Consider the following 20,754-nt stretch of genomic DNA (forward strand, 5'->3'; position numbering starts at 1 on the left):
ATATCTCTAAGCATCTAACCTCCCAGCATGTGCTGTCAAACAGCCGATAATGTTTGGCATATCTTTCGGGGAGACCAAGAAGGGAAAAGTCTTTTTATATCCCATAGCATATGAATGGGATAGTTTAGATATGAAAGGGTTGTATTTGACTGGTTCAAAGATGGGTTTAGGATCTGACTGAACAAGGATAATATGGATCTTTTCCAATCTTTTCCACCTATCATTGAGATAATGTGTGATAGAAAGGATTATTAGGAAGTAGGAATAGAGTCCGTAAGTCCACTGCCTTCAGTCACTACATTAGATCTGTTAATAGGTTAGTTTGAAATGCCTGCAAAGAAGGTTTAGAAAATATAAGTCCTACCCAGTGACTTGAATGCTCAGGGTAGCTCTCAATTTGAATTTGAAAAGACTTGCTGAGAGAGCTGATGGCAGACTCAGATGCTTGGTAGAGTGTCACTTGTTGAGTGGAAGTGGTGAAAACGGAGCAATAGAGAGATGGGTGGAATCTGCCCATTGACACCCCTGGACCTGGTTCACAGAGACTAGAGGAGAGACAAAGCAGGTCGGTTTGGCTGAAGTTTAAGAACTGAGCAGAGCCTGGGCCGGTGGCATGACCTTGCCTAAGGGGAATCGGATTGCTGAGAATGTGTGAAGGGTCTATGGTCGAAGGGCGAGCTGGTCAATGCGTACCCTGGTGAGGCTAAGAGAGGTGGTCCACAGTGTGTCAACCAGACCCCGACCAGATGCAGATAAAATGTTTGAGCCTGTGAATTGGTGCACATTGCTGCTAATTTAGATGACCTGTCCTGATTTGACTTTGCTTAGGGATGTGAACTCACAAGGTACCAGCAAGAATGAAGATTCTTCTCCTCAAAGGACATACTTGTCTCCTCAGAGCACTGGGTTGATAGAAAGGGACTTATAGAAATTGGATACCCCAAATGGGGATAGGTGAGAATATAGAATCTGTACCCACCAACCAGTGATATTTCCCCATTCTGCATCATTACATGTGACTTTGTGAGTCTGCAGAGGGACTTAAAGTCTAGTTTTTCACTTAATGGACTTGAATTGGAGTGGACTGGGATGTTTTCCTGATATGCAATTACTTCTTGATGTAAAGTTCTTTCTTACACATTTTGAGAGTCACTGGATTTGTTTCTCTAGTCACCCTGACCTAACACACAAATCAAGTGACATAATGTCTCAGAGGCATCTTTCAGAGAAAGCAGATTATTCATGCTCTGGAAAACACAAATAATTAAAAGTAGACTTACTAACAGTATATTGAATTTCCTATTGCTACAACAATGAAAAATGGAAAATAAAAATCATAAAATATTATTAAAGTATAGTGATTGGAATTATACACTCTGTGTCCAGAAGACTTGTATCAAATCTTAGTTCTGTGTTCTGTTTGCTGGGTAACTCTGAGAAATTTAATTAATATTCTTCAATTGTATGTTTGAAATAATGATAGTACCTCATTCAGGTGAGTTTTGGGAATACTGTTAAAACTCTTAAGAATCTTGGTTTTCTCACTTTTAAAATAATAATAATAGTAAGAATGCCTACTTTATTGGGTTATTATAAAGCTAAATGATTTGATATTTGTGAAATGTTTACTGTGTTAAATCAGTTTAAAAGATATACAACACTTAAATATTTCACAGATTATATTAAGTATTCAATAGCTTTAAGGTATTTTTTATAAAATACTGTGCGCTTGAAAATAATGTCATGTTTTTATTTGTAGGTGATTAATAATGGATGAGGACACATATTTACTCAATTTTAAAGGCTATAATTTTCTGCGTGCTTTGATTGATATTGACCAACTAGAAAGTCTAGATGATTTTGAAATTAGAGATGAAGATATCTTCATAATCACATATCCCAAATCTGGTGAGTTCAGGACTGAGTCCTCTGTAACCTGTCGTTACTTTGTTTTCTTCACATGTATATGGACATATTCGATATCATAGAGCTACAGAAAAAATTGACATGAAGCTCAAATATGTATGTCATGAGGACATTTACAATGGATATGATGTCAACTCTGATGAAAGCTATGAAGAATCAAATATGGAGTTAAGAACAATTACTTGCTAGGTGATGACATGTTGACTTGGGAGAAAATATATTTCAGAGATGAGCACATTTTCATTAATAGAACATTAACCCTCCCTGCAACTCCACAGAGAGCAATGGGACCATTTGCTTCCATAAAGATTAGCCTTAGGACGTCTAAGGAGCAGTTCGACTCTATGGCATCCTAGAGGATCACTATGACTTGGAATTGACTTGGTGACTGTTTTCAAATACTCTTGTTGTTTACATTTAATGGTAATAAAAATTCCTAATGGATTTTTACTTGTATATGAATAGTAAGGACATCATTTTGAAGTAAAATAAATTGCCCTTGAATTACCAAATGCGAAGTTTAAAATGGTATTTCTAGAACATTGCATATATGGTGGCATTGAAGCAATGTTCTATTGAGTAGTTAATTCCTCTCAGGGTTATATGGCAGTTTGAACTAGTACCATAGAAACTATTCCTCATAGAAATTCTCCAGTTATTCTCTGTTATCTTCTACTTTGAAGTTCATCACCTGTTTATTTAGAAACATATTTGCTTTATCCTTAGATTCATTGATCATGTAAAATTCTTCGAATAGATGATTCCATTTAACAAAACTGAAATTCTTTTATTTTATTCCCACGATTTATTATCTCTGGCAACCAATTTTGCTTAATGTTGGGTAAAGCACTGTAGTCCGTGGAAGAATAGGGCACCTAAATCAGGTTCAAGTCTGGGCATCACACCCAATGCTTTCTCCACCCTGACGGGTTCTTGTTTGCCTTGAAGGGAAGAATATTCAGTATCTCAAGATCCTCCATAAATTACATCAACTCTACAATGTCGATAAGTCAATTAAGCAGTAATATTTGTAATACTTTTGGCACTTTGCATCTCAGATCATTGGTGGTATATCTATGAATATAGGAGCAAAATTTCTAACCTCTAATGCAAACCAAATCATGAAAAATAGTCTGTATTTCAGGAGTCAAGATTGGTTTGAAAAACTTTGAATCTCTTATTATAGTTGACCTGCATTCCTAGACAACAGAAGATTCCCTCCTGATCATTTCAGGAGATGCAGAAATCCATTCAATAGTATCCAGCATTTATTCAGAATGAACACTATTAGCACAACGAGGAAAAAGTTAAGTTCTCATTAATCTGATAAGGGAATCTCCCAAAAGACCATAGCAAATGTCATATTAAAGACAGAAGAAAGTGAAATATTATGTTTAAAATCAGACCCTAGACAAAAGTGGGGGTGGGGGAGTAAATGGCGTCATTGTTATTGTGGCTGCAAGGTGCTGCCAAGTCCTTTCTGATTCAGACCAACCCTAAGTTTGCAAAACAAAACCAAGGTCCTGGGCCATCCTCTCAGTTGTTCTTAGTTTGGGCCTATTGTTGCAGGCACTATGGCAGTTCAAGGGGCTTCCATGTCTTTGATGCCCAGCTACTTTATCAAGCAAGAGGTCCTTTCCAGGCACAGGAGTCTCCTGACAACATGGGAGAAGTTTATGAGATGAAGTTTCTCTGTCCTTCCTCTAAAGTGATTCTGGGTGTTATTGTGTCCTTACAAAAGGACATTTCACTTTGAGGAGAGTGAGAAAGCTCTTAACAGGGGAGTAAAGGGAGCTTTGAAGCACATATTGTTGGTGTTTCATCAAGTCTTTCCATGCAGCCTTTCAGCTGTCCCTCTTTCCCTAGGACATAGATGAAAGGGCATGTACTTTTTCTGCCACTCTGTTTGAGGACAGACTCCAGGGTTTGTGTGGAGAGAAATGGGACTCTGTCCAAGTTGAGGTCATCATGCTTGGCCTCAAGGTCTTCCTTCAGTGCGTCCGACAATGTAGGAGGGCAAAGGATGATTCCTTAATATGCAATACAGACTCTGTATGTGGACCACGCAAGACTTGGCTTTAACTATTGATGTTGTTGGATAGGGATTCCAGATGAAAGGTTCTTTTGTAGACCTAGAACAATCAGTTCATTTTAAAGTATACCTTTTTCTTGGAAGTGCCAGCATGTGTCACTTAATGTCAACAATACATTCTATGAAAGAGGACAGCATGTGAGTTGGAGACTGCACACACACTCTATTACAGTTCCATGGGATCCTGCTTCTGGATATCCTTGTTGCCTCTGCTGAAAGTGCCGGTGCTGCTGGAGCTGCTGTCGAAGCCTGGGCCTGCGCAAGGGCACACTGGCAGTTGAGAGGTTCTTCCTGGAGCAGAGCAAGAGGAAGCCAGTGTGGAGGGAGCGGAGGGTCAAGTGCAGCCATGCACCCATAGCCACACTTCGTGCGCACTTCAGAAAGCCAGAAACAAGGCACAAAGCCATGTTCTCTGTTCCACAACCTGTATCCCATCTAAGATGCAGTGCTGCAAGGCGCCAGGTTTGGGTTTTTAAAACCATTAGATGGGCAAAATAAACAAGAGGAGACTGATTACCCTGAAAAAATAACAATAACAACAAAAAGCCTGGTGAGAGCATGGACATATATATGTATTTGGAAATTATCTAAATGGTTGATAAGCAATGCAGACCTGGATCTCAGTCCAAAATCTTTTTCTTTCCAGACTGTGAATGCTCCTTTTTTAAAATATTATCTGCCACAGGATGGAATTTTCCAACAGGTGTCATTCCATATTCCATGATGCATAGATTCCCCCACAGATGTCTATTAAAAAAAAGGCCTTTGACAATGATGACCTGTCACATCAATAAGAACTTCTGTCCCCACCCCACCCACCCTAAGCCTCTCCCCCTTTCTCATTTGTTTTTTTTTTTAATTCTTTCAGGACTGTCAATATAACATGTGGTTGAGGATGGTCCTGGTAGATCACAGAAGGTGCTAAAAACACTTTTTTTCATGCGCACATTTATTTACAGGGAAAAATACTGCAAGACTTGGCTTAAAGTTTTAAAGTGGTGGAAGTGGATGAAAAAATAGAGCTGAAATAATTAACCTTCCAGGATTAATTGTATGTTTGTTCATGGCGTTATGCCTAGAACACCAAGATCAAATCAAAAGGGGCAGAGGGAAGATGCAGAGCATGATGACTACATCTACTGTTACGAATCAATTTGTATTTGAAACAAGTTTATGTATTTTTACAGGTACGATCTGGACTCAACAGATATTGAGCTTGATTTATTATGAAGATCACCGTAACAGGACCTCACAGATGGATTCATTGGATAGAGCCCCATTTCTGGAGTATAATATTAGGAAAGTTGACTTTTCCAAGCGCCCGTCTCCTCGCCTATTCTCTTCCCACCTGCCATATTATTTAGCTCCAAATGCCCTCAAGAACAACAAAAATAAAGTACGTCGCAGAAATTTCCTATAGACTTTTCCTCCAGACGTGTCTTGTTCTCGGGCCTTGTTCATCCACTTTCTGTCAAATGTTTTAGTTATTTTATTGCAAATATTTTATCTTATATGTTTAATTAATATGTAGAGTATGCTAGTCTGGGGATATTAGAGAAATAAATCTAGGGAGACTCATATTTGTATAAGAGTTTTATATACAAGAGCACTTGAATATTGAGAAAACATCCCAGTCCAGTCCAGTTCAAGCCCATAAGTCCGATATTAGCCCATATGTCCAATAACAATATATGGATTCCTCTTCAGACTCATGAAACACATGTAATGAGGCTAAATGGAGGATGATGACAGGCCAGTGAGTGGGAAGTCTTGTGGATCCAGTGGCATTGTAAGCATGTCAGCACTGGCTGGGTCTCCATGTGGGTTCTCCAGTTCAGGGCACTAGTGTAGTTCTATGTGCCTTGTCAGCTGCAATGTCTCCCAGGCAGTGAGCCAGCAAGAGAGCATATCCCACCTCCAAGGAGGAATACCAGAGTTCCCAGAATACTCAGGAGAAGGCCATGCCTACACAGAGGCCTCATTGGCTATGACCTGATTGACAGGCTAAACTTCACCCATTCGCTCTTAATCCTCTCAAATTGCCAAACGATTGTATAACTACCAAATAGAGTATCACACATATAAACATACCTTGGATCACTATGCATGTGTCCATGAAATTATGTAAATAAATACCTTTCATGTCAGCTTTTAATACTCCTTTTATTTTCATGGCTTGATAAAATTTCATTGTAAGCTACTAGTAAATCATTCATGACTGCTAGGTTACAGCATGTACATTTCATATGCTATATTGTAATAAATATTCCTATAGATCTTTGTACTACTCTAGTCTAGTAAAATATTTTCCTAAAAGTGAAATATAAGAACTTTACATGTTAGTATATTGTCAACTTGCTTTTTATGAACCATTGACCTCTACTTCTTCACACAGCATTCAAGAATGTTGCTTTCCACAGTGGAGTGCTTCTTTCTGACCATTGAAATGATCGATTTGGCTAATGCTGTACATAAAACCCAAAACAAAACAGAAAAAATGAAGCAAATGTCCTGACTTGAATTACGTATATTTTCTAACAATTGAACATCCTTTTAGAATACTCTTAGGCTTTTAAATGTCTTTTAATAGTTTTGTGCATTTTTCTTTAGTTTGTTTTCCTTTTGTTTGTTTAGCTGTTGTCTGGAGTACTTACAATCCCTGAGAGGTGTAAATGGTTGACACTTGATCTGTAAAGTGTAGGTTGGCTGCTCTCTTCACTTTGGTGGTTCAGACCTACCCATTAGCAGCAAAGATATAACTCCTAGTGATCTGCTTCCATAAAGCTTACAGCCAAGAAATCTCTCTAGAGCAGTTTTACTCTGTAGAGAGAGAACACATGGGCACCAATAGATATGACATTGTGGTAGGGAGTGAATGCATTTGTATAGAGTAAATATATTCCCAAGAAATAGCTTATCTTTAAAAGTTGTTGAAAACCTTTGATTTGAAATAACCAGTTCGTTAGTCTTTCCTCCATAACTTCTATTTTTAGTGTCCTGCTAAGATATTCTTCCACCACGAGATTGTGTGAATACTCTTTAGGCTTTATCTAAATAGTGTCCACCTTTAATTTTTGGCTATAGATTAATATTTGGTTATAGATAATACCTAAAATCACATGTCCCATGAGGTGTGAATATTGTGTTATATTTGTCCAACAAGTTAGTTAATTGATTCATTATCTATTAAAGAATCTCCTTTCCCCAATATTTGGAACCTATATTTTGATATGCTAAATAATCTTTTCTGAGTCTGCATTCTTTATTCCAAATATTGATAGATCATTCATCTATGTCAGTTTTTTACTGCTTTAAATATTACAAATATGAAAACTCTCACTTTGATCAAATAAATCTTACAACAAATTTTAAATAATTTGATCCATTAATGATTTTAGATGCCAATTGGAAGCTATCACATGCGTAGACTAACCATGGGGTAATGGTTGACAGTGCAATATTCCAACATTCTATCCAGTACCATTCTAAGGTTCTTTATTTATTAGGTCTACTTTTATAGCCTCTAAGTGTGTTTAATATTGATCTTCATAATCACTTAAGATATTCTTTTTTCGATTGAACCAATTCACAGTATATTTGCTTACATTTTTATTGCTTTATTAGTGTAAATTTTTTACATTATAAAGTTTCTATTTTAATATATCTTTTTGTAAGAAAAAACATTGGTTTACATTTCTGTACTCTTTAATATATTTTGTTGACTTTATTATTATTTTCTTTTTCTGTCTCATATACTTAGTTTATGACCTTAACTGATAATATGTCTAATTTTTAATCCTTTTCAATATTTTCCTTCTTTTTATGTCACTAGGTAAAATGTGTAGGGGTGAAATATTATGATAGATATACTTATCTTTTATGGATTCTCCACTATTTTCAGTAAATTATGTCTTTTGTTTTTGGTCTGCTAGGGTTATCTCAGGAACATATTAATTAAATGTACTTTGTTCTTAAATTACTTGAAGCCGTAACTTTACATTTATTTATTCACAGAAGAGAAATTATATCATATGCATTGGTGGGATAACTCTGAAGAAGTCTCCTTTGCCTCTTTTCCACATATAGTACAGTATAAGTAATTGATTAACCTAGGAATACCTCATTCCTCGAATAAATCCTACTTGCTGACAGAAACAGAGAAGTAAACGCACTGTCAGAGATTGATTCTGAGTCACAGTAACTTGTACCGGGCTTTGAGGCTATAATATTTATGAGAGCCGATGACCTCATCTTCCTTCAATGCTTGTTCATAGCATAGTATTTTTTTTTCTTTAACATACTGATGGAGGACCCTTTTTTAAAAATTTCCACTCTGTTTTTATCATAAATTACTTTTATAAACCGATCTATGATTTTCTATGAATATTCTATTATGTTTGGCTTCAATATCAGAGTTAGCTTCCTTTTCCTAAATCAGCAATATTAATATTTTCAAAATAAGTTATAATACTTCATCTAAATTTCAAAAACTATTGAAACAAATGAAAATATATTCTGTTACTTTATGATGAATTTTTTTCAATTCTTGATTTGATCATTTTCTTTCATTTCTAATGCTGAAAATATTTTAATTCTTTTTTCTCAAAAAAAAACATTTTATTGGGGGCTCTTACAATTCTTACCACAATCTACACATACATCCATTGTGTCAAGCACATTGGTACATATGTTGCCATCATCATTTTAAAAACATTTTCTTTCAACTTGAGCCCTTGATATCAGCTCCTCATTTCCCCCCTCTCCCACCCTCTTCCCTCATGAAACCTTGATAATTTTTTTTTTTACATTTCCCATGTCTTACACCTTTCTCTCCTGAACTTCCCCTTACTCTCCTAGTATCTCTATTCTCATAATTTGTTCTGAGGGGGTTATCTGTTCTGTTTTCCCTGTGTTGTGAGCTCATATCTGTACCCATGTACATGCTCTGGTCTAGCCAGATTTGTAAGTTAGAATTGAGGTCATGATAGTGGGGGGGAGAAAGCATTAAAGGACAAGAGGAAAGTTGTATGTTTCATCAGTGCTATACTGCACCCTGACTAGGTAGTCTCTTTTTTGTGACCCTTCTGTAAGAGGTCCAATTGTCTACAGATGGGCTTTGGGTCTCTACTCTGCCCTTCCCATTCACATTGATATGATTTTTTGCTCTAGGTAATTGACGCCTGATACCTGATCCCTCAACACCTCATGATCACATAGGCTGGTCTGTTTCTTCCATGAGGGCTTTGTTAGTTCTGAGCTAGATGCCTGCTCATTAATCCTCAAACTTTAAGGCCGCAGATGATATACTTTTTTGATAACCGAGCACCGTCAGCTTTCTTCATCATGTTTGCTTATGCACCCATTTTGTCTTCAGCGAGTCAGGAAAGAAATTAAAAGTTTCTTGGGAGAAAAGAGGATCCAATACCAAGGGCTCAAGTAGAAAGAAAATGTTTTAGAAGTAATGATGACAACATGTGTACAAATGTGCTTGGTGCAATTGATGTATGGATTGTTATAAGAGCTGTAAGAGCCCCAATAAAATGATTTATTTAAAAAATCTTAATAATAAAAGAAAAAAGTTTTTAATTAACAGTTGTCTTCATTTTGCCTAAATTTTTGTTGTATTCTTTTTTATTTCTTAAATTTAAATGTGATTTTCATTGCTCTAAATTTATTTTTAATTGTATGAGTATACCTCTATCTGATCTCATCCTTAGGCATCCTGTTGGCATAGTGTTACGTGTTGGGCTGCTATCCTAATGGTCATCAAGTCAAAACTACGAGCCACATCTTCATAAGTTACCCTCTCAGGAACCCACAGGGCAGTTTTACCCCATGCACAGGAACCCAGGAATCAGAACTGACACAATGGCAGCCATTGAATGAGTGGTTCATGCCCTGCACTACATAATTTGGATATTCTAGTGTTTTTATTTTGACTCCCTCTGTTATTAATACTCATGAACTCACCCATGGTGCATATCTGCATTAGTTCCCCTGGATTATCCACCCTCAATATAATTGCAAAGCAATAAATATAGGAATATTCAACTTATTAAGATGATATTTTCTTTTTTTAAGAAGATAGCGCTATTAATTTACATTGATTCATGGACCCTTGTACTTAATCTTGGAACGCTTTTAAGTTTTGGTCAATTGATTCTGGGATATCTGAAATGGAACATATTTTCCTTTTTGCTAATCAATAATAATAATAACCATTTTTCATGTCTTTACTTGCCTAATTATTTGTTCTCACTATTGTGCTTTGCTGAAATATATATTGCTTCCCTCCTATTTTATTTTATTTTTATAAGTTTTTAAGGTATATTTTAATGAACATAATTTTAAATTTTATTTTTAATAAAGTTTTCTTGTTTTAAAAAGCTTCCTGAAACTGAAATATCTCTTCAACAAATAATTTCCATGACAAACTTTGTTTTCACATGTAAAACTTTGACCTTTTAATTCATGTTAGTATGTTATTAAAGAGTTGCTATCGGTTTTTACCCCCAGTTGTTTAATCATTTGCTCTAAAACCATCTACTAAATAGTTTTCTCTCTCCTCGTCATCCCCAATCTTACTGTGTTTAGACATCAAAGGTCACATATTGCTGGGGAAGGGGAGTTGGGACAGTCGCTGTGGAAACCAATGTGCAATACATGCAGGCCTCACAAGTGAACAGCTCCACTCTTAGAACGCGTCCTCCTACTTGCACATGCACGCAATGTCCTGTGAATCACGTCATTTATTGGAACACTCTAATAATAAAGCTATCTGAACAATTTTCATAAATAGTAGACTAAGTGAACAATTTATTTTGAATTAGTGTAATTATAAATTATGCATGTGTAAAAAAACTAGGATGAATAAATAAAGATCATTAAAGCATTTCTCTTCCTCCTCACCCACCCCGGCAGATTATTTACGTCTACAGAAACCCTAAGGATGTAATGATCTCGTATTTTCACTTTTCAAAACTTTTGGTTGCATTAGAAGATGTTGACAATATAGAGCAGTTCATGAAAAGATTTCTTGATGGAAAAGGTAACTATTTATGAATCAAACAACTTGTTTATGATGTTCTGATGTCTTCTGGCCAAGTTCTCCAGGTTAAGAATCAGAATTGCAGTTAGAGAAGGAAGATAATTCAAAGTAGACTATATATGAGTTATAACTATTGTGCATGATTTTATGACACTGACCAATTATTATCAACTTATGAAAGAACCACTTTGAGGAATGTAAAGGCACAGAGGCACATATTTTAGAAAATCTTTTCATGCGATCATAAAATAATCACAATTGATATTACCTAGGTCTGGTGTGGATGCCCTGGATGATGTAAATGTTAACACACTCAGCTGCTAACCCCAAAGTTAGATATCCAAGTCCTCCCAGAGGCACTTTGTAGAAGCCCCTGCCAGTCTACTTCCCCAATATTAGCCACCAAAGACCCTCTGGAGCATAATTCTATTCCACTGACACGAAGTGTATTTCCAGGAGTCAGAATTAATTTAACGGGGACAGTTTGTAATCCAATGAGGAATACAGACTGGGGCTAAAAGCTCCTAGAACACAAAACAAGATATCACTTGTTTAGAATATGATGTGTTTTTTAGTGTTGATAGCTAAAGTTGCTGTACAGATATCTTAGACTAGAGAACATTGGGATAAATAAAAACACATTTTAAGATACAGGAACTAGGAAAAATGTTAAAACTGTGACGTTCTTATTACTGCATTGCTGCTTTCTGATGTACCTAAAGTATCTTTCTATAAAGAAAATTCCCAATAAAATTATGTGTTTCTTCTGCATGGAACTACCCATTTTCCAAGAAGATAATGCAGATGTTCAGTATCAGGAATTATATTTTCTCTGAGAATCAAAAACCAGAAAAGATAGTATATTATTTTTAAAATGTGACTGAGAATCAAAAGACAGAAAACAAAATATAGTTTATTATTTTTAAAATGTAACAACTTTTACTCTGATAAATTTTAAATATTAACTTAAGTAATTCTTTATTTTCTCCTTAATTTTCCCAACAGTGGTAGGAAGCCTTTGGTTTGATCACATCAGAGGCTGGTATGAGCACAGACATAGTTTCAATGTTCTGTTTATGAGGTATGAAGACATGAAGAAGGTAAGATCAGAAGGTTATATTATTGTTACTGTGCTTCCCCACAGTTCTTCCTTCTTTTGGTGTCAGTGAACTACGTTCTTTTACTTCTCAGTGAATCTTACTACATACTCCAGCTCAGACTTATTTTGGGACTTCTAATTTGGTGCCTGACCCAAGTCCTGGTGTTTCAGTTGCCTCATGTGCATGAGAATGCTGGACATTGAATAAGAAAGACCAAAGAAGTATCAATGTGTTTGACTTATGGTACTAGTGAAGAATGTCGAAAGTACCATGAACTTCCAATAGAGCAAATAAATCTGTCTTGGAAGAAGTACAGTTAAGATGATCTTTAGAGGAAAATGGGTGAGACATTGTCTCACACACTTTGGGCATGTCATCAGGAGAAACTAGTTCCTGGAGAAAGATGTCATGCATGGTAGAGTAGAGGGGCAGTGAAACACAGGAAGGCTCTTGCCAAGCTATACTGGCACAGGGACAACTCTGAGAATGGCCCGGGACTCGAGGTGTTCTGCTCTGCTGCACATAGGGTCGCTAGGAGTTGGACATGATTCCCTGGACTTACCAACAAAACAAGTTCTGCTCATCTTTTAATTAGAATCTCTCTTAGCGCTGACTGAGAGGCCTCTTCTCAGTGCTCTCAGCCTCTTATCGTCTCATGCACCTGCATGTAGCAATCAAGGCACAACCAAATGTCCAGACAGCTGGATATAAACAAAGAGGGAGGGGAGCATGTGGAGGATTAGGATAAGAAGCCATTCTGCAGGAACCACACATTATTGCCACACGTGAATCTGTGTCCTATGATGTATACCCTTCCTGATGTATACAGAAATTTCAAATGTAGATTTTATGGGAAATTGGGTTAAAAAATTAACAACTCAAAGAGCTTTCAAGAATCGTGTAAACAAGACAAAACACATTTGAAGTTCTCTAAATTGTGATCTGATTACTATTTTAAAACAAATTGTATTCATGAGTTTATTTTATAATATTGTATACCTACAATAGGACAGGCATGTAACTAAACCGAAGATTCTTTTTAGAGTCCATTATTTACAGAGTTTATAATTAACATGTAAGGTTTTTATTCATTACAAGAGTATAGATAATGTAAAAACATGGTGTTATAAACTACAAGTGCAGATAAGCTGTTATCAAGGAGATATTACATAGCCAAGATGTTCAGGATGTTTCTGGCGGAAAGTGACTTTGAGACCACAAGTGAAACTAGGGGAGAAGTGGGGATAAGTGGTCCAAATGAAGAAAATGAAATGTGTAAATTTTCTGCAACTGTAAAACTCTGAGGAACTGAAGAAAGAACTGAGAGCTAGGTGGAAGTGGTGAAGCATGAACATACAGAGGTGTATAGCAGCCTAATGATATAAGGCTTACAGATAATGTTAGTGAATTTCCATTGATTTTATTTTCATTCTAAAACAATAAGGAGCCCTTAAAGAGCTCTAAAAAGAATAGAAATGTGATAGAACGTATATTTTTAGAAGAGCGTCCTCATTATGGGCTCAGAGGTGGTAACTATGAAGAAAAACAGACCTATTAGAAACCTGTGGATGAATTTCTTCAAAATAATGGTGCCTTGGATTAAGGTACAGTCATTGTGATATCATTGCCTCCATCTCTGGAGAGGAAATATGGAGCTCAACTGTGTCATCAACTGGAACAAGGCTAGTGGCTAAGCCTGGAGGGGACCATCATGGTGGTATGAAGAGGGTTGAAGAAGGTAGAAAATGTCCCTGACAAGCAAAGTATTACACCTTTGTGGTATCCCATGTGAATTAAACTCTCATGACCAAATACCAGAAGAGTTGTAGGATGACATCAAGAACAATGTACGTGGAGACAGTCAGTTAGAAAAGAGGGGAAAAGAAAGAAAACAGTGAAATGAATATCATAAAGACTCTAGAACTTACTTTTAAAATTACAAATGGCAAAGTTGCGGGGGGGAAATGATGAGGTGAAATTGCAAAAGAGAAAACAACCCAGGGTGGCTGTGGGAGACAAGGTAAGCTATAGTAATGTAATGGACAAGAACCTCACGTTAGAAACCAAGAGTAAAGAGATCACTGGACTTTTCTCAAGCTGCAGGAACTGGGGAAGAAATAGAGGTCACAATTAGTAACAGAAGGTTTGTGTGGATCAATAAATTGAATTACAGCAGAAATAGCAAAAAAAAATCATAAAAGGTGGAAATTCACAGGCATTGTACCAAAATAATTGGCTGACCTTAAACAACTTTAAGAGATAGGAGATGATCTTGTCCTGACTGTTCCTTGTCTGGTGGACCTCAGCCCCTCTACTAAGTCTTCATCTCCTTGGTCATGGCATCCTTGTACTGTGTTGCTCCCCTCATATCCTGTATTACTCCAATCAGCATTCTAAAGATGTCGGTTGTTGAAGATCAATGTCTGTTTCTTCAATGTGTGTTGTTAGGTTTACAATGTCTTCTGCTGTCGTGTTTTGTTTTTTCTTATTTTCTTGTTGAGAGTGTTGAGGTATGTTTAGGGCTGCATGTCATTTTGGAAGAACTGGGTGCCATGTCCTTAGAAGATGAAGGGCCCTGAGCTCTTTCTTTGTGTGACTGGTAAGACTGGTTTCAGGGACTACTTGTGTCCTACCATGGTGGTAGGTTGGACTGCTGTGTAGGTGAGATGCTATTCTGACTGAGAACCAGGTTTCTTGCAGCTTATATTCAAATTTACACAAAGGAACACAGCCTGGAACTGTGTTTTTAAAAATAATATATTTTTCTTTAAATAATGAGTTTTTGGGGTGCCCTAGGATTGGGGCTGTGCTGCTTTGTTCCCCATAGAAGGGGGGGACTAGATGAGTTAAGTGCATTTGGGGCCGAATGGATCTGAACCCACCTACCCCCACACCCCACTCCCATTCGCTGCATTCCTGTGTCACTCCCAGCTCTCTCCTGAACACTATCACAGGTTAATATCCCAGGGGCTCTTCAGTTGATGAAAATGAGTGAATAATTATCTATTGTTATCCACACTTGCAGGCACAGAAATGGGGTGTAGGGGAAAGGGGATGACTTATGTAAAGAGGAAAGGGGCACCTCACTCTTTCTTGGCTGGGGAGGGAACATGCAAACCAAAGAATGCAGGAGTGAGGTGGATATCAATAAAGGGAATTCTGGTGTGAGATCTTGTGGCTAGTTCTCAGAGATTCTCCTCATGCTTGGGAGTATGAACAATTTTAGGCAGCAGCCGGAGAAATCATTCCATGCTGAAACTCTTGGATCTTTGGTGCTGAAAGGGGTAACAGACACTGTCCCACTGGATCTAATGAAGGATTAGCAGAGCCCCAGGGCAGACTTTTTAAATTGAGAGCATTTCAGCAAGTTCTCCAACTTCTCTGTGGGCCAAAATCTAAGTGGGAGGTCTACACAAAACCCTAGTATACTGAATCTATTTTTAGCACCCAGTCTCCCAATATTGGCCTCCTTACCTCTTGTGATCTAAGAACAGGAGCAGCAGGTTTGGGATTGAACCTGTCAACACTGTTCTTTTAAACATCCTAGCAGATAAGGAGTACCAAGTGCCCCCCTCTAAGGTCTAGCTTTTCTCCTCTTTGTTATCTATCTGGGAAGTCTGACTCACAAAAGACTCCAGAGAGATTACAGTAGACAGAAAGCAGTTTCATGCTCAACTCTCAACTCCCTCTACAAAAACTGAAATCCTCTCTTTCTAAACTTCACAGGCTATTTCAGGCTGTGGATTCCCAATTTTAGTGTGTTAGCCTCTCTATGCAGCAGCTAAGAGACAACTGCTCAGTTGATTTCTTGACTGCTGCTTCCATGAGCATTGATTGTGATCTAAGTAAGATGAAAAATTCTTGATGACTTCAATTTTTTCACAATTCATCATGCTATTACCTACTGGTCCCGTGTGAGGATCTTTCCTTGCATTAATTTGTAATCCATACTGAACACTACTCTTTCTTTATTACCATTTCACATTGTATTATATTAAGCTCGCTGTTATATTTTGATTATGTTCTATATTAACATCCCCATGAAACTGTGTGCTTTTTACACATACAGATATTATTTTATTTTTCTCTTAAGCTTTTCAAACGTCTACTACAGTTTTTGATACATCAAATTCCAAATGTGTTGGCTTATTGAACAAGTGAAAATGAGCACTCAGTCCCATATTAAAACAATACAAAGCACTCAATAAACTGAAAACCAAAGCTCTCATTTTCAAAGGAGGAGTAATAGAGCAATATATTGTTGTCGAATATATACTTACAAGACCAAACTCGACACTGTAAAAAATGTTATTTTGTTATGTTATTTAAAAATTAAATCCTTAACTCAGTATAAACTGACTAGTTTTTCATACCAACAATTTCTTTTAGGATCTCCGAAGTTCTGTGCTTAAAATCTGCAGTTTTCTTGAGAAAGAACTGAGTGATGAGGCTGTGGATGATGTTGTGAGAAAAGCCACTTTTCGAAACATGAAATCTGATCCACAAGCCAATTATGATAAATTTGTAAGAGAAGAAGTTGGGGCGAGAACAGAAGATGGTTGTTTCCTACGCAAAGGTAATGCTCAGGACTTAAAGTATCAAAATGTAAAATGTTCCCTTATCTTCTTGTCCCATAAGGGAATTAAGAGGTATTTCAAAAATGCCTCTCTAAGTGATGTTGGTTTCTTTAGCCATCTAAGTTTACAACTAGAAATAACTCTGAAGAATGTTTCAGAAACTGCTACATTGTTTTAGTGCAAAGCCTGACACTACAGTCTATCCAATAACATTTCTTCCCTTCCTTCTAGACCTGGGATTGGTTAACCTTTGAAAAGTAGAGCCAATCCTGTTCCTCACAACAATTGAAAAATTATTCAAGAGCCATACATATATTTTTATGAATACAGAAAATTTAAAGTAATATGAATGGAACTATAAAATTTTACTTTCATTTTCATTTTTTCTTCAGAATCACAGGCACATATTAAGAAAGCCATATATGGCTCCAGTGAGAGCCGCAGTTTTCCAACCCTGATTCTAGGCTAGAGGTTGACACTTTGAATTAGGCTAACAATGTCTGTGCGAAGGTAATGTATATACGTGATCACGTTGTGTGTGTGTGTGTGTGTGTGTGTATTGCTACCCGCTCCTCCATGGAAGAAATAAAGGAATTTCTACTCTCGTTAAGATTTATGACCTAGAATTTAGAATATTCAAGGAGCCATGTTACTCTCTCCTATATGGTCACTATGAATCTAAATTAAAGTTGATGGCAGTAAATTTCCATTTAACATATAGAGTATAACTTATAAAATGATGGAGCTTATATATAAACTCCAACCCTTTTCCTATACTTCCCAGAACCTAGTCAATCCATTTTCTCATATATTTATGTGATTGGTAGATTACTGTTATTTATTTCTTTTTCTAAAATAGTTACCTCTTATTTTTATCATTACATCTAGAATGATATCTCCTTATCCAATCTGCTATAAACTCAATTATTCGACAAAAAACAATACATTGTAGGTGTGCATCAGTAGGTTTCAGAAATTCCTCCAAACCACTGCCCCTTAAGTTCAAAGATTTCATTGAGACCATTATCATCAGGGAGCTCTCGTTGCGTAATCGTTATCTTTAGACTCCCGATGGGAGAAAGGTGAGCTATTCTTCTGTGAAGATTTGTGGCCTAGATTACACAATGACGCAATCCTCTCTGGTTTTGGGAGTTGCTATGAGTCTGAATCAAAGAGGGAAAATAGTAGTTGGAAAACATGGCCCAGGTGAGATAAACAAAGCTTTAGATTGAATGATCATATTATTCAAGACCAATAACTTCTCCACAGATAGCATTCTTTCAACAATACAAAATGTGACTATGCTTGTGGACTTCTCCAGACGCAATACACAGAAATCAAGTTGAATACATCTGTGTTAAGGGATGATGGAGAGCTCAATATGAGCAGCTGGTCAGGAGAGATCAGACGTGGGAAAAGGATACCGTAGTTGGTAAAGTAGAGGGGCAGTGGAACAGAGGAGGTCCCTCAAGAGATGAATTTAAACAGTGGCTGTGTAATTGGCACAAGCATAGGAGCACGTGTGAGGATGACTCAGGGCTGGGCAGTGTTTCACTCGAGTGTACGTAGGTTCTCTATGGGTCAGAACCAACTACAGGGCACCCAACAACACGAAGAGGCCAAGGGCCACAAGTGAAGCACACCATCAATTGCTTCTATGTAAGTGTTGGGGTATGAGTCCCCAACAAATAGGTACTCAGGAAGGAGTTTAAGATTGGACAAAATAATGCAGGCAGACAGACAGCAAGGCACAAGGCCTCCATGTTCCAATGTCACGACCAAGAGAGTGAATGTATTTTCCAATAGGTATATATGATGTGGCTTAAAATATTTCAATACGCATAAATGTCATAAAGCGATTCTATTACATAGTTAATGGGTAATACCATAAGCAGGTCACAAAATAAACAGAAAATTAAGTGAGTCATCATGTTGACCTAGTGCCACTTGACCTTGGATGCCCCAGAGCGTTCCCCAGGGGAGCTGTCTATGAATCCATATCAGCAGGAGGCATCAGAAGAGGGTTTGATATGGGTTGGGCTATAGAACTTGATTGCTCTTATCTACAGAAAACCTTCAGGCATAATGAAAGCCAGACACAGATATGATTCATAATTTATGGTAGCTCCTCTTAAACTACCCCTTAATGGAGAGCTATTACAGGGCACACATTTTTGGCATAGAAAGTGTATATTTGAAAACATTTCTATATCAGAGCAATGAAGATTTTTCTCAAAATAGGGATAGTTTTCTATGCTCATGGTTATGAGAATATAAAAAAGATCAAATACACTCATCCAAGTTCTCCGTTTACCACGTGTAAGTTTAAGTCAAGTTGATGATAATTAAAACAAGTCCACAAGAGCTAAAATGCAACTCTGGGTATATATCACCTGAATTTTGAAGCCATCTCAAGAACAATTTGATGCCTTGAAAATTAATGACACAAGACATGATGAGCTGTGAAATGACAACATGAACTTGATCCAATAAAATGCAAAAGATCATTTTAAAAAACGGAAATGATGAAAGATTGGAGTGGATGTCAAAATGACTGAAATTGGCTCCTAGTCATAAAGCAGCTACGGCAAATGCTTTGGGTTTATCAGTATATTCCTCAACAGTCAACTAAATCCAGTATGTTGTAATTTGTGTTCCCACAATTCTATTTACTATAATGCCAAACCCACAATTCTATTTACTATAATGCCTATGAGAATATGCCCAAAGTCAAATGTGGTCACTGAAGGAGCTATGTTACAAATCTTCATTTCTTAAAATTGGTTTAAAATGTTCTTCAAATTTTTATAAAACTTCAGCACAGACAACTTTTGAGTATGCTCTATGCCCTTGACTTTATTACTTGAAAAGTTTGAACTTCAACATTTGAGGGTCAATAGTAAGGATGAAGAAATATCTTCATCATTCATTTTTTGGTCAGACTTTATTATATATCAGCCTGATAGTTTACTGCTTGCCATATAATAAATGTAGTCTTTAATACATTTTAAGGTTTGTTTCTTCTTTTCAAGAACTATTATTATTCAAAGGTAGCAGTTGGAAGGTTAACAGAAAGAGAAATAGACTCTACATTCACCATGTTGGCAGCATGATTAGGTCCATTTCATGCATACAGAGAGCTGAGGGGTTACGCCTTGTGGTAAACTACTGGAAATATTAGCTTGACTTGGAGAAGAGAGTAAGTGGGGAGAGGACCTTGGCCTTCATCGTGCATTGTTCTCCGCTAGCGACTGTCCATGTGCTTACCTCACCAGGTACAATTGGAGACTGGAAACGTCACCTGACTGTGGAGCAGAGTGAGATGTTTGACAGGATCTTCCAAAGGAAGATGAAAGAAATTCCTCTGAAGTTCATCTGGGATGTAAATGAGGAATAGAATTTTTATCAGAGTTCCAAAACAATTCTATAAAAGCTAGTAATTATAAAGCATATTTTCATATTCTTATTGATATACACCTTTCATGTGATTGTTAATGATAAAATCTCAGTCCTTTATGGACACTATTAGTGAAAAATACAAGTACATTTAAATAATGAATGTAAGTTGATGAACTCTGTGAATTGCAATATATTAAAGTGATTTAGTAAGTAGAATTGTAATAGTAATAAGAAATTTAGAAAGCTTGATGCATGAATTATAAATGTTTTCAGAAAAATTTCTGTACTAGGAATTTCTTTAATCATCTACATTTAAATTTAGAATGAGTTAAATATTATGTATTATCTTATTCTTATGTTAAACTTTGTTTGGCATCAAAAAGTTCTTTGACAGTGTAAATGTTATAGTAGAATAAATAAATAACTCAAATATGAATAAATGCATCTTTATAATAATTCACCATATCATGATTTTTGTGTTAAAGATCACTGGATGAAAGGACACTTAAGTATTTAAATATTTAATTGATATATCTTGGAAATAATATGTATGATTAATGAAAGTAAAAAGAACAAATTCACCACAAAATCTCAACCTGTTTGTTGTTGTTG

General features: G+C 36.6%; 1 protein-coding gene across 1 annotated transcript; it reads left to right on the top strand.

Moving 5' to 3' along the window:
* Window positions 1-1,769: 1,769 nt before the first annotated feature.
* On the top strand, window positions 1,770-20,140 carry LOC142452749 (amine sulfotransferase-like). The gene is made up of 6 exons (XM_075553972.1): window positions 1,770-1,908; window positions 5,206-5,414; window positions 10,940-11,066; window positions 12,072-12,166; window positions 16,556-16,742; window positions 20,019-20,140. The coding sequence occupies exons 1-6, from the start codon at window positions 1,770-1,772 to the stop codon at window positions 20,138-20,140; spliced, it is 879 nt and encodes a 292-aa protein (XP_075410087.1).
* Window positions 20,141-20,754: the final 614 nt, after the last annotated feature.

Source organism: Tenrec ecaudatus, chromosome 7 (assembly GCF_050624435.1).
Source record: "Tenrec ecaudatus isolate mTenEca1 chromosome 7, mTenEca1.hap1, whole genome shotgun sequence".
NCBI lineage: Eukaryota > Metazoa > Chordata > Mammalia > Afrosoricida > Tenrecidae > Tenrec > Tenrec ecaudatus.

Excerpts from the sequence above, each read along its gene's own strand:
- LOC142452749 (XM_075553972.1), top strand. The coding sequence starts at position 1,770 with ATGGATGAGGACACATATTTACTCAATTTTAAAGGCTATAATTTTCTG. Across the intron at positions 1,909-5,205 it reads AATCACATATCCCAAATCTG|GTACGATCTGGACTCAACAG; the intron begins GTGAGTTCAGGA and ends GTATTTTTACAG. Across the intron at positions 5,415-10,939 it reads TCAAGAACAACAAAAATAAA|ATTATTTACGTCTACAGAAA; the intron begins GTACGTCGCAGA and ends CCACCCCGGCAG.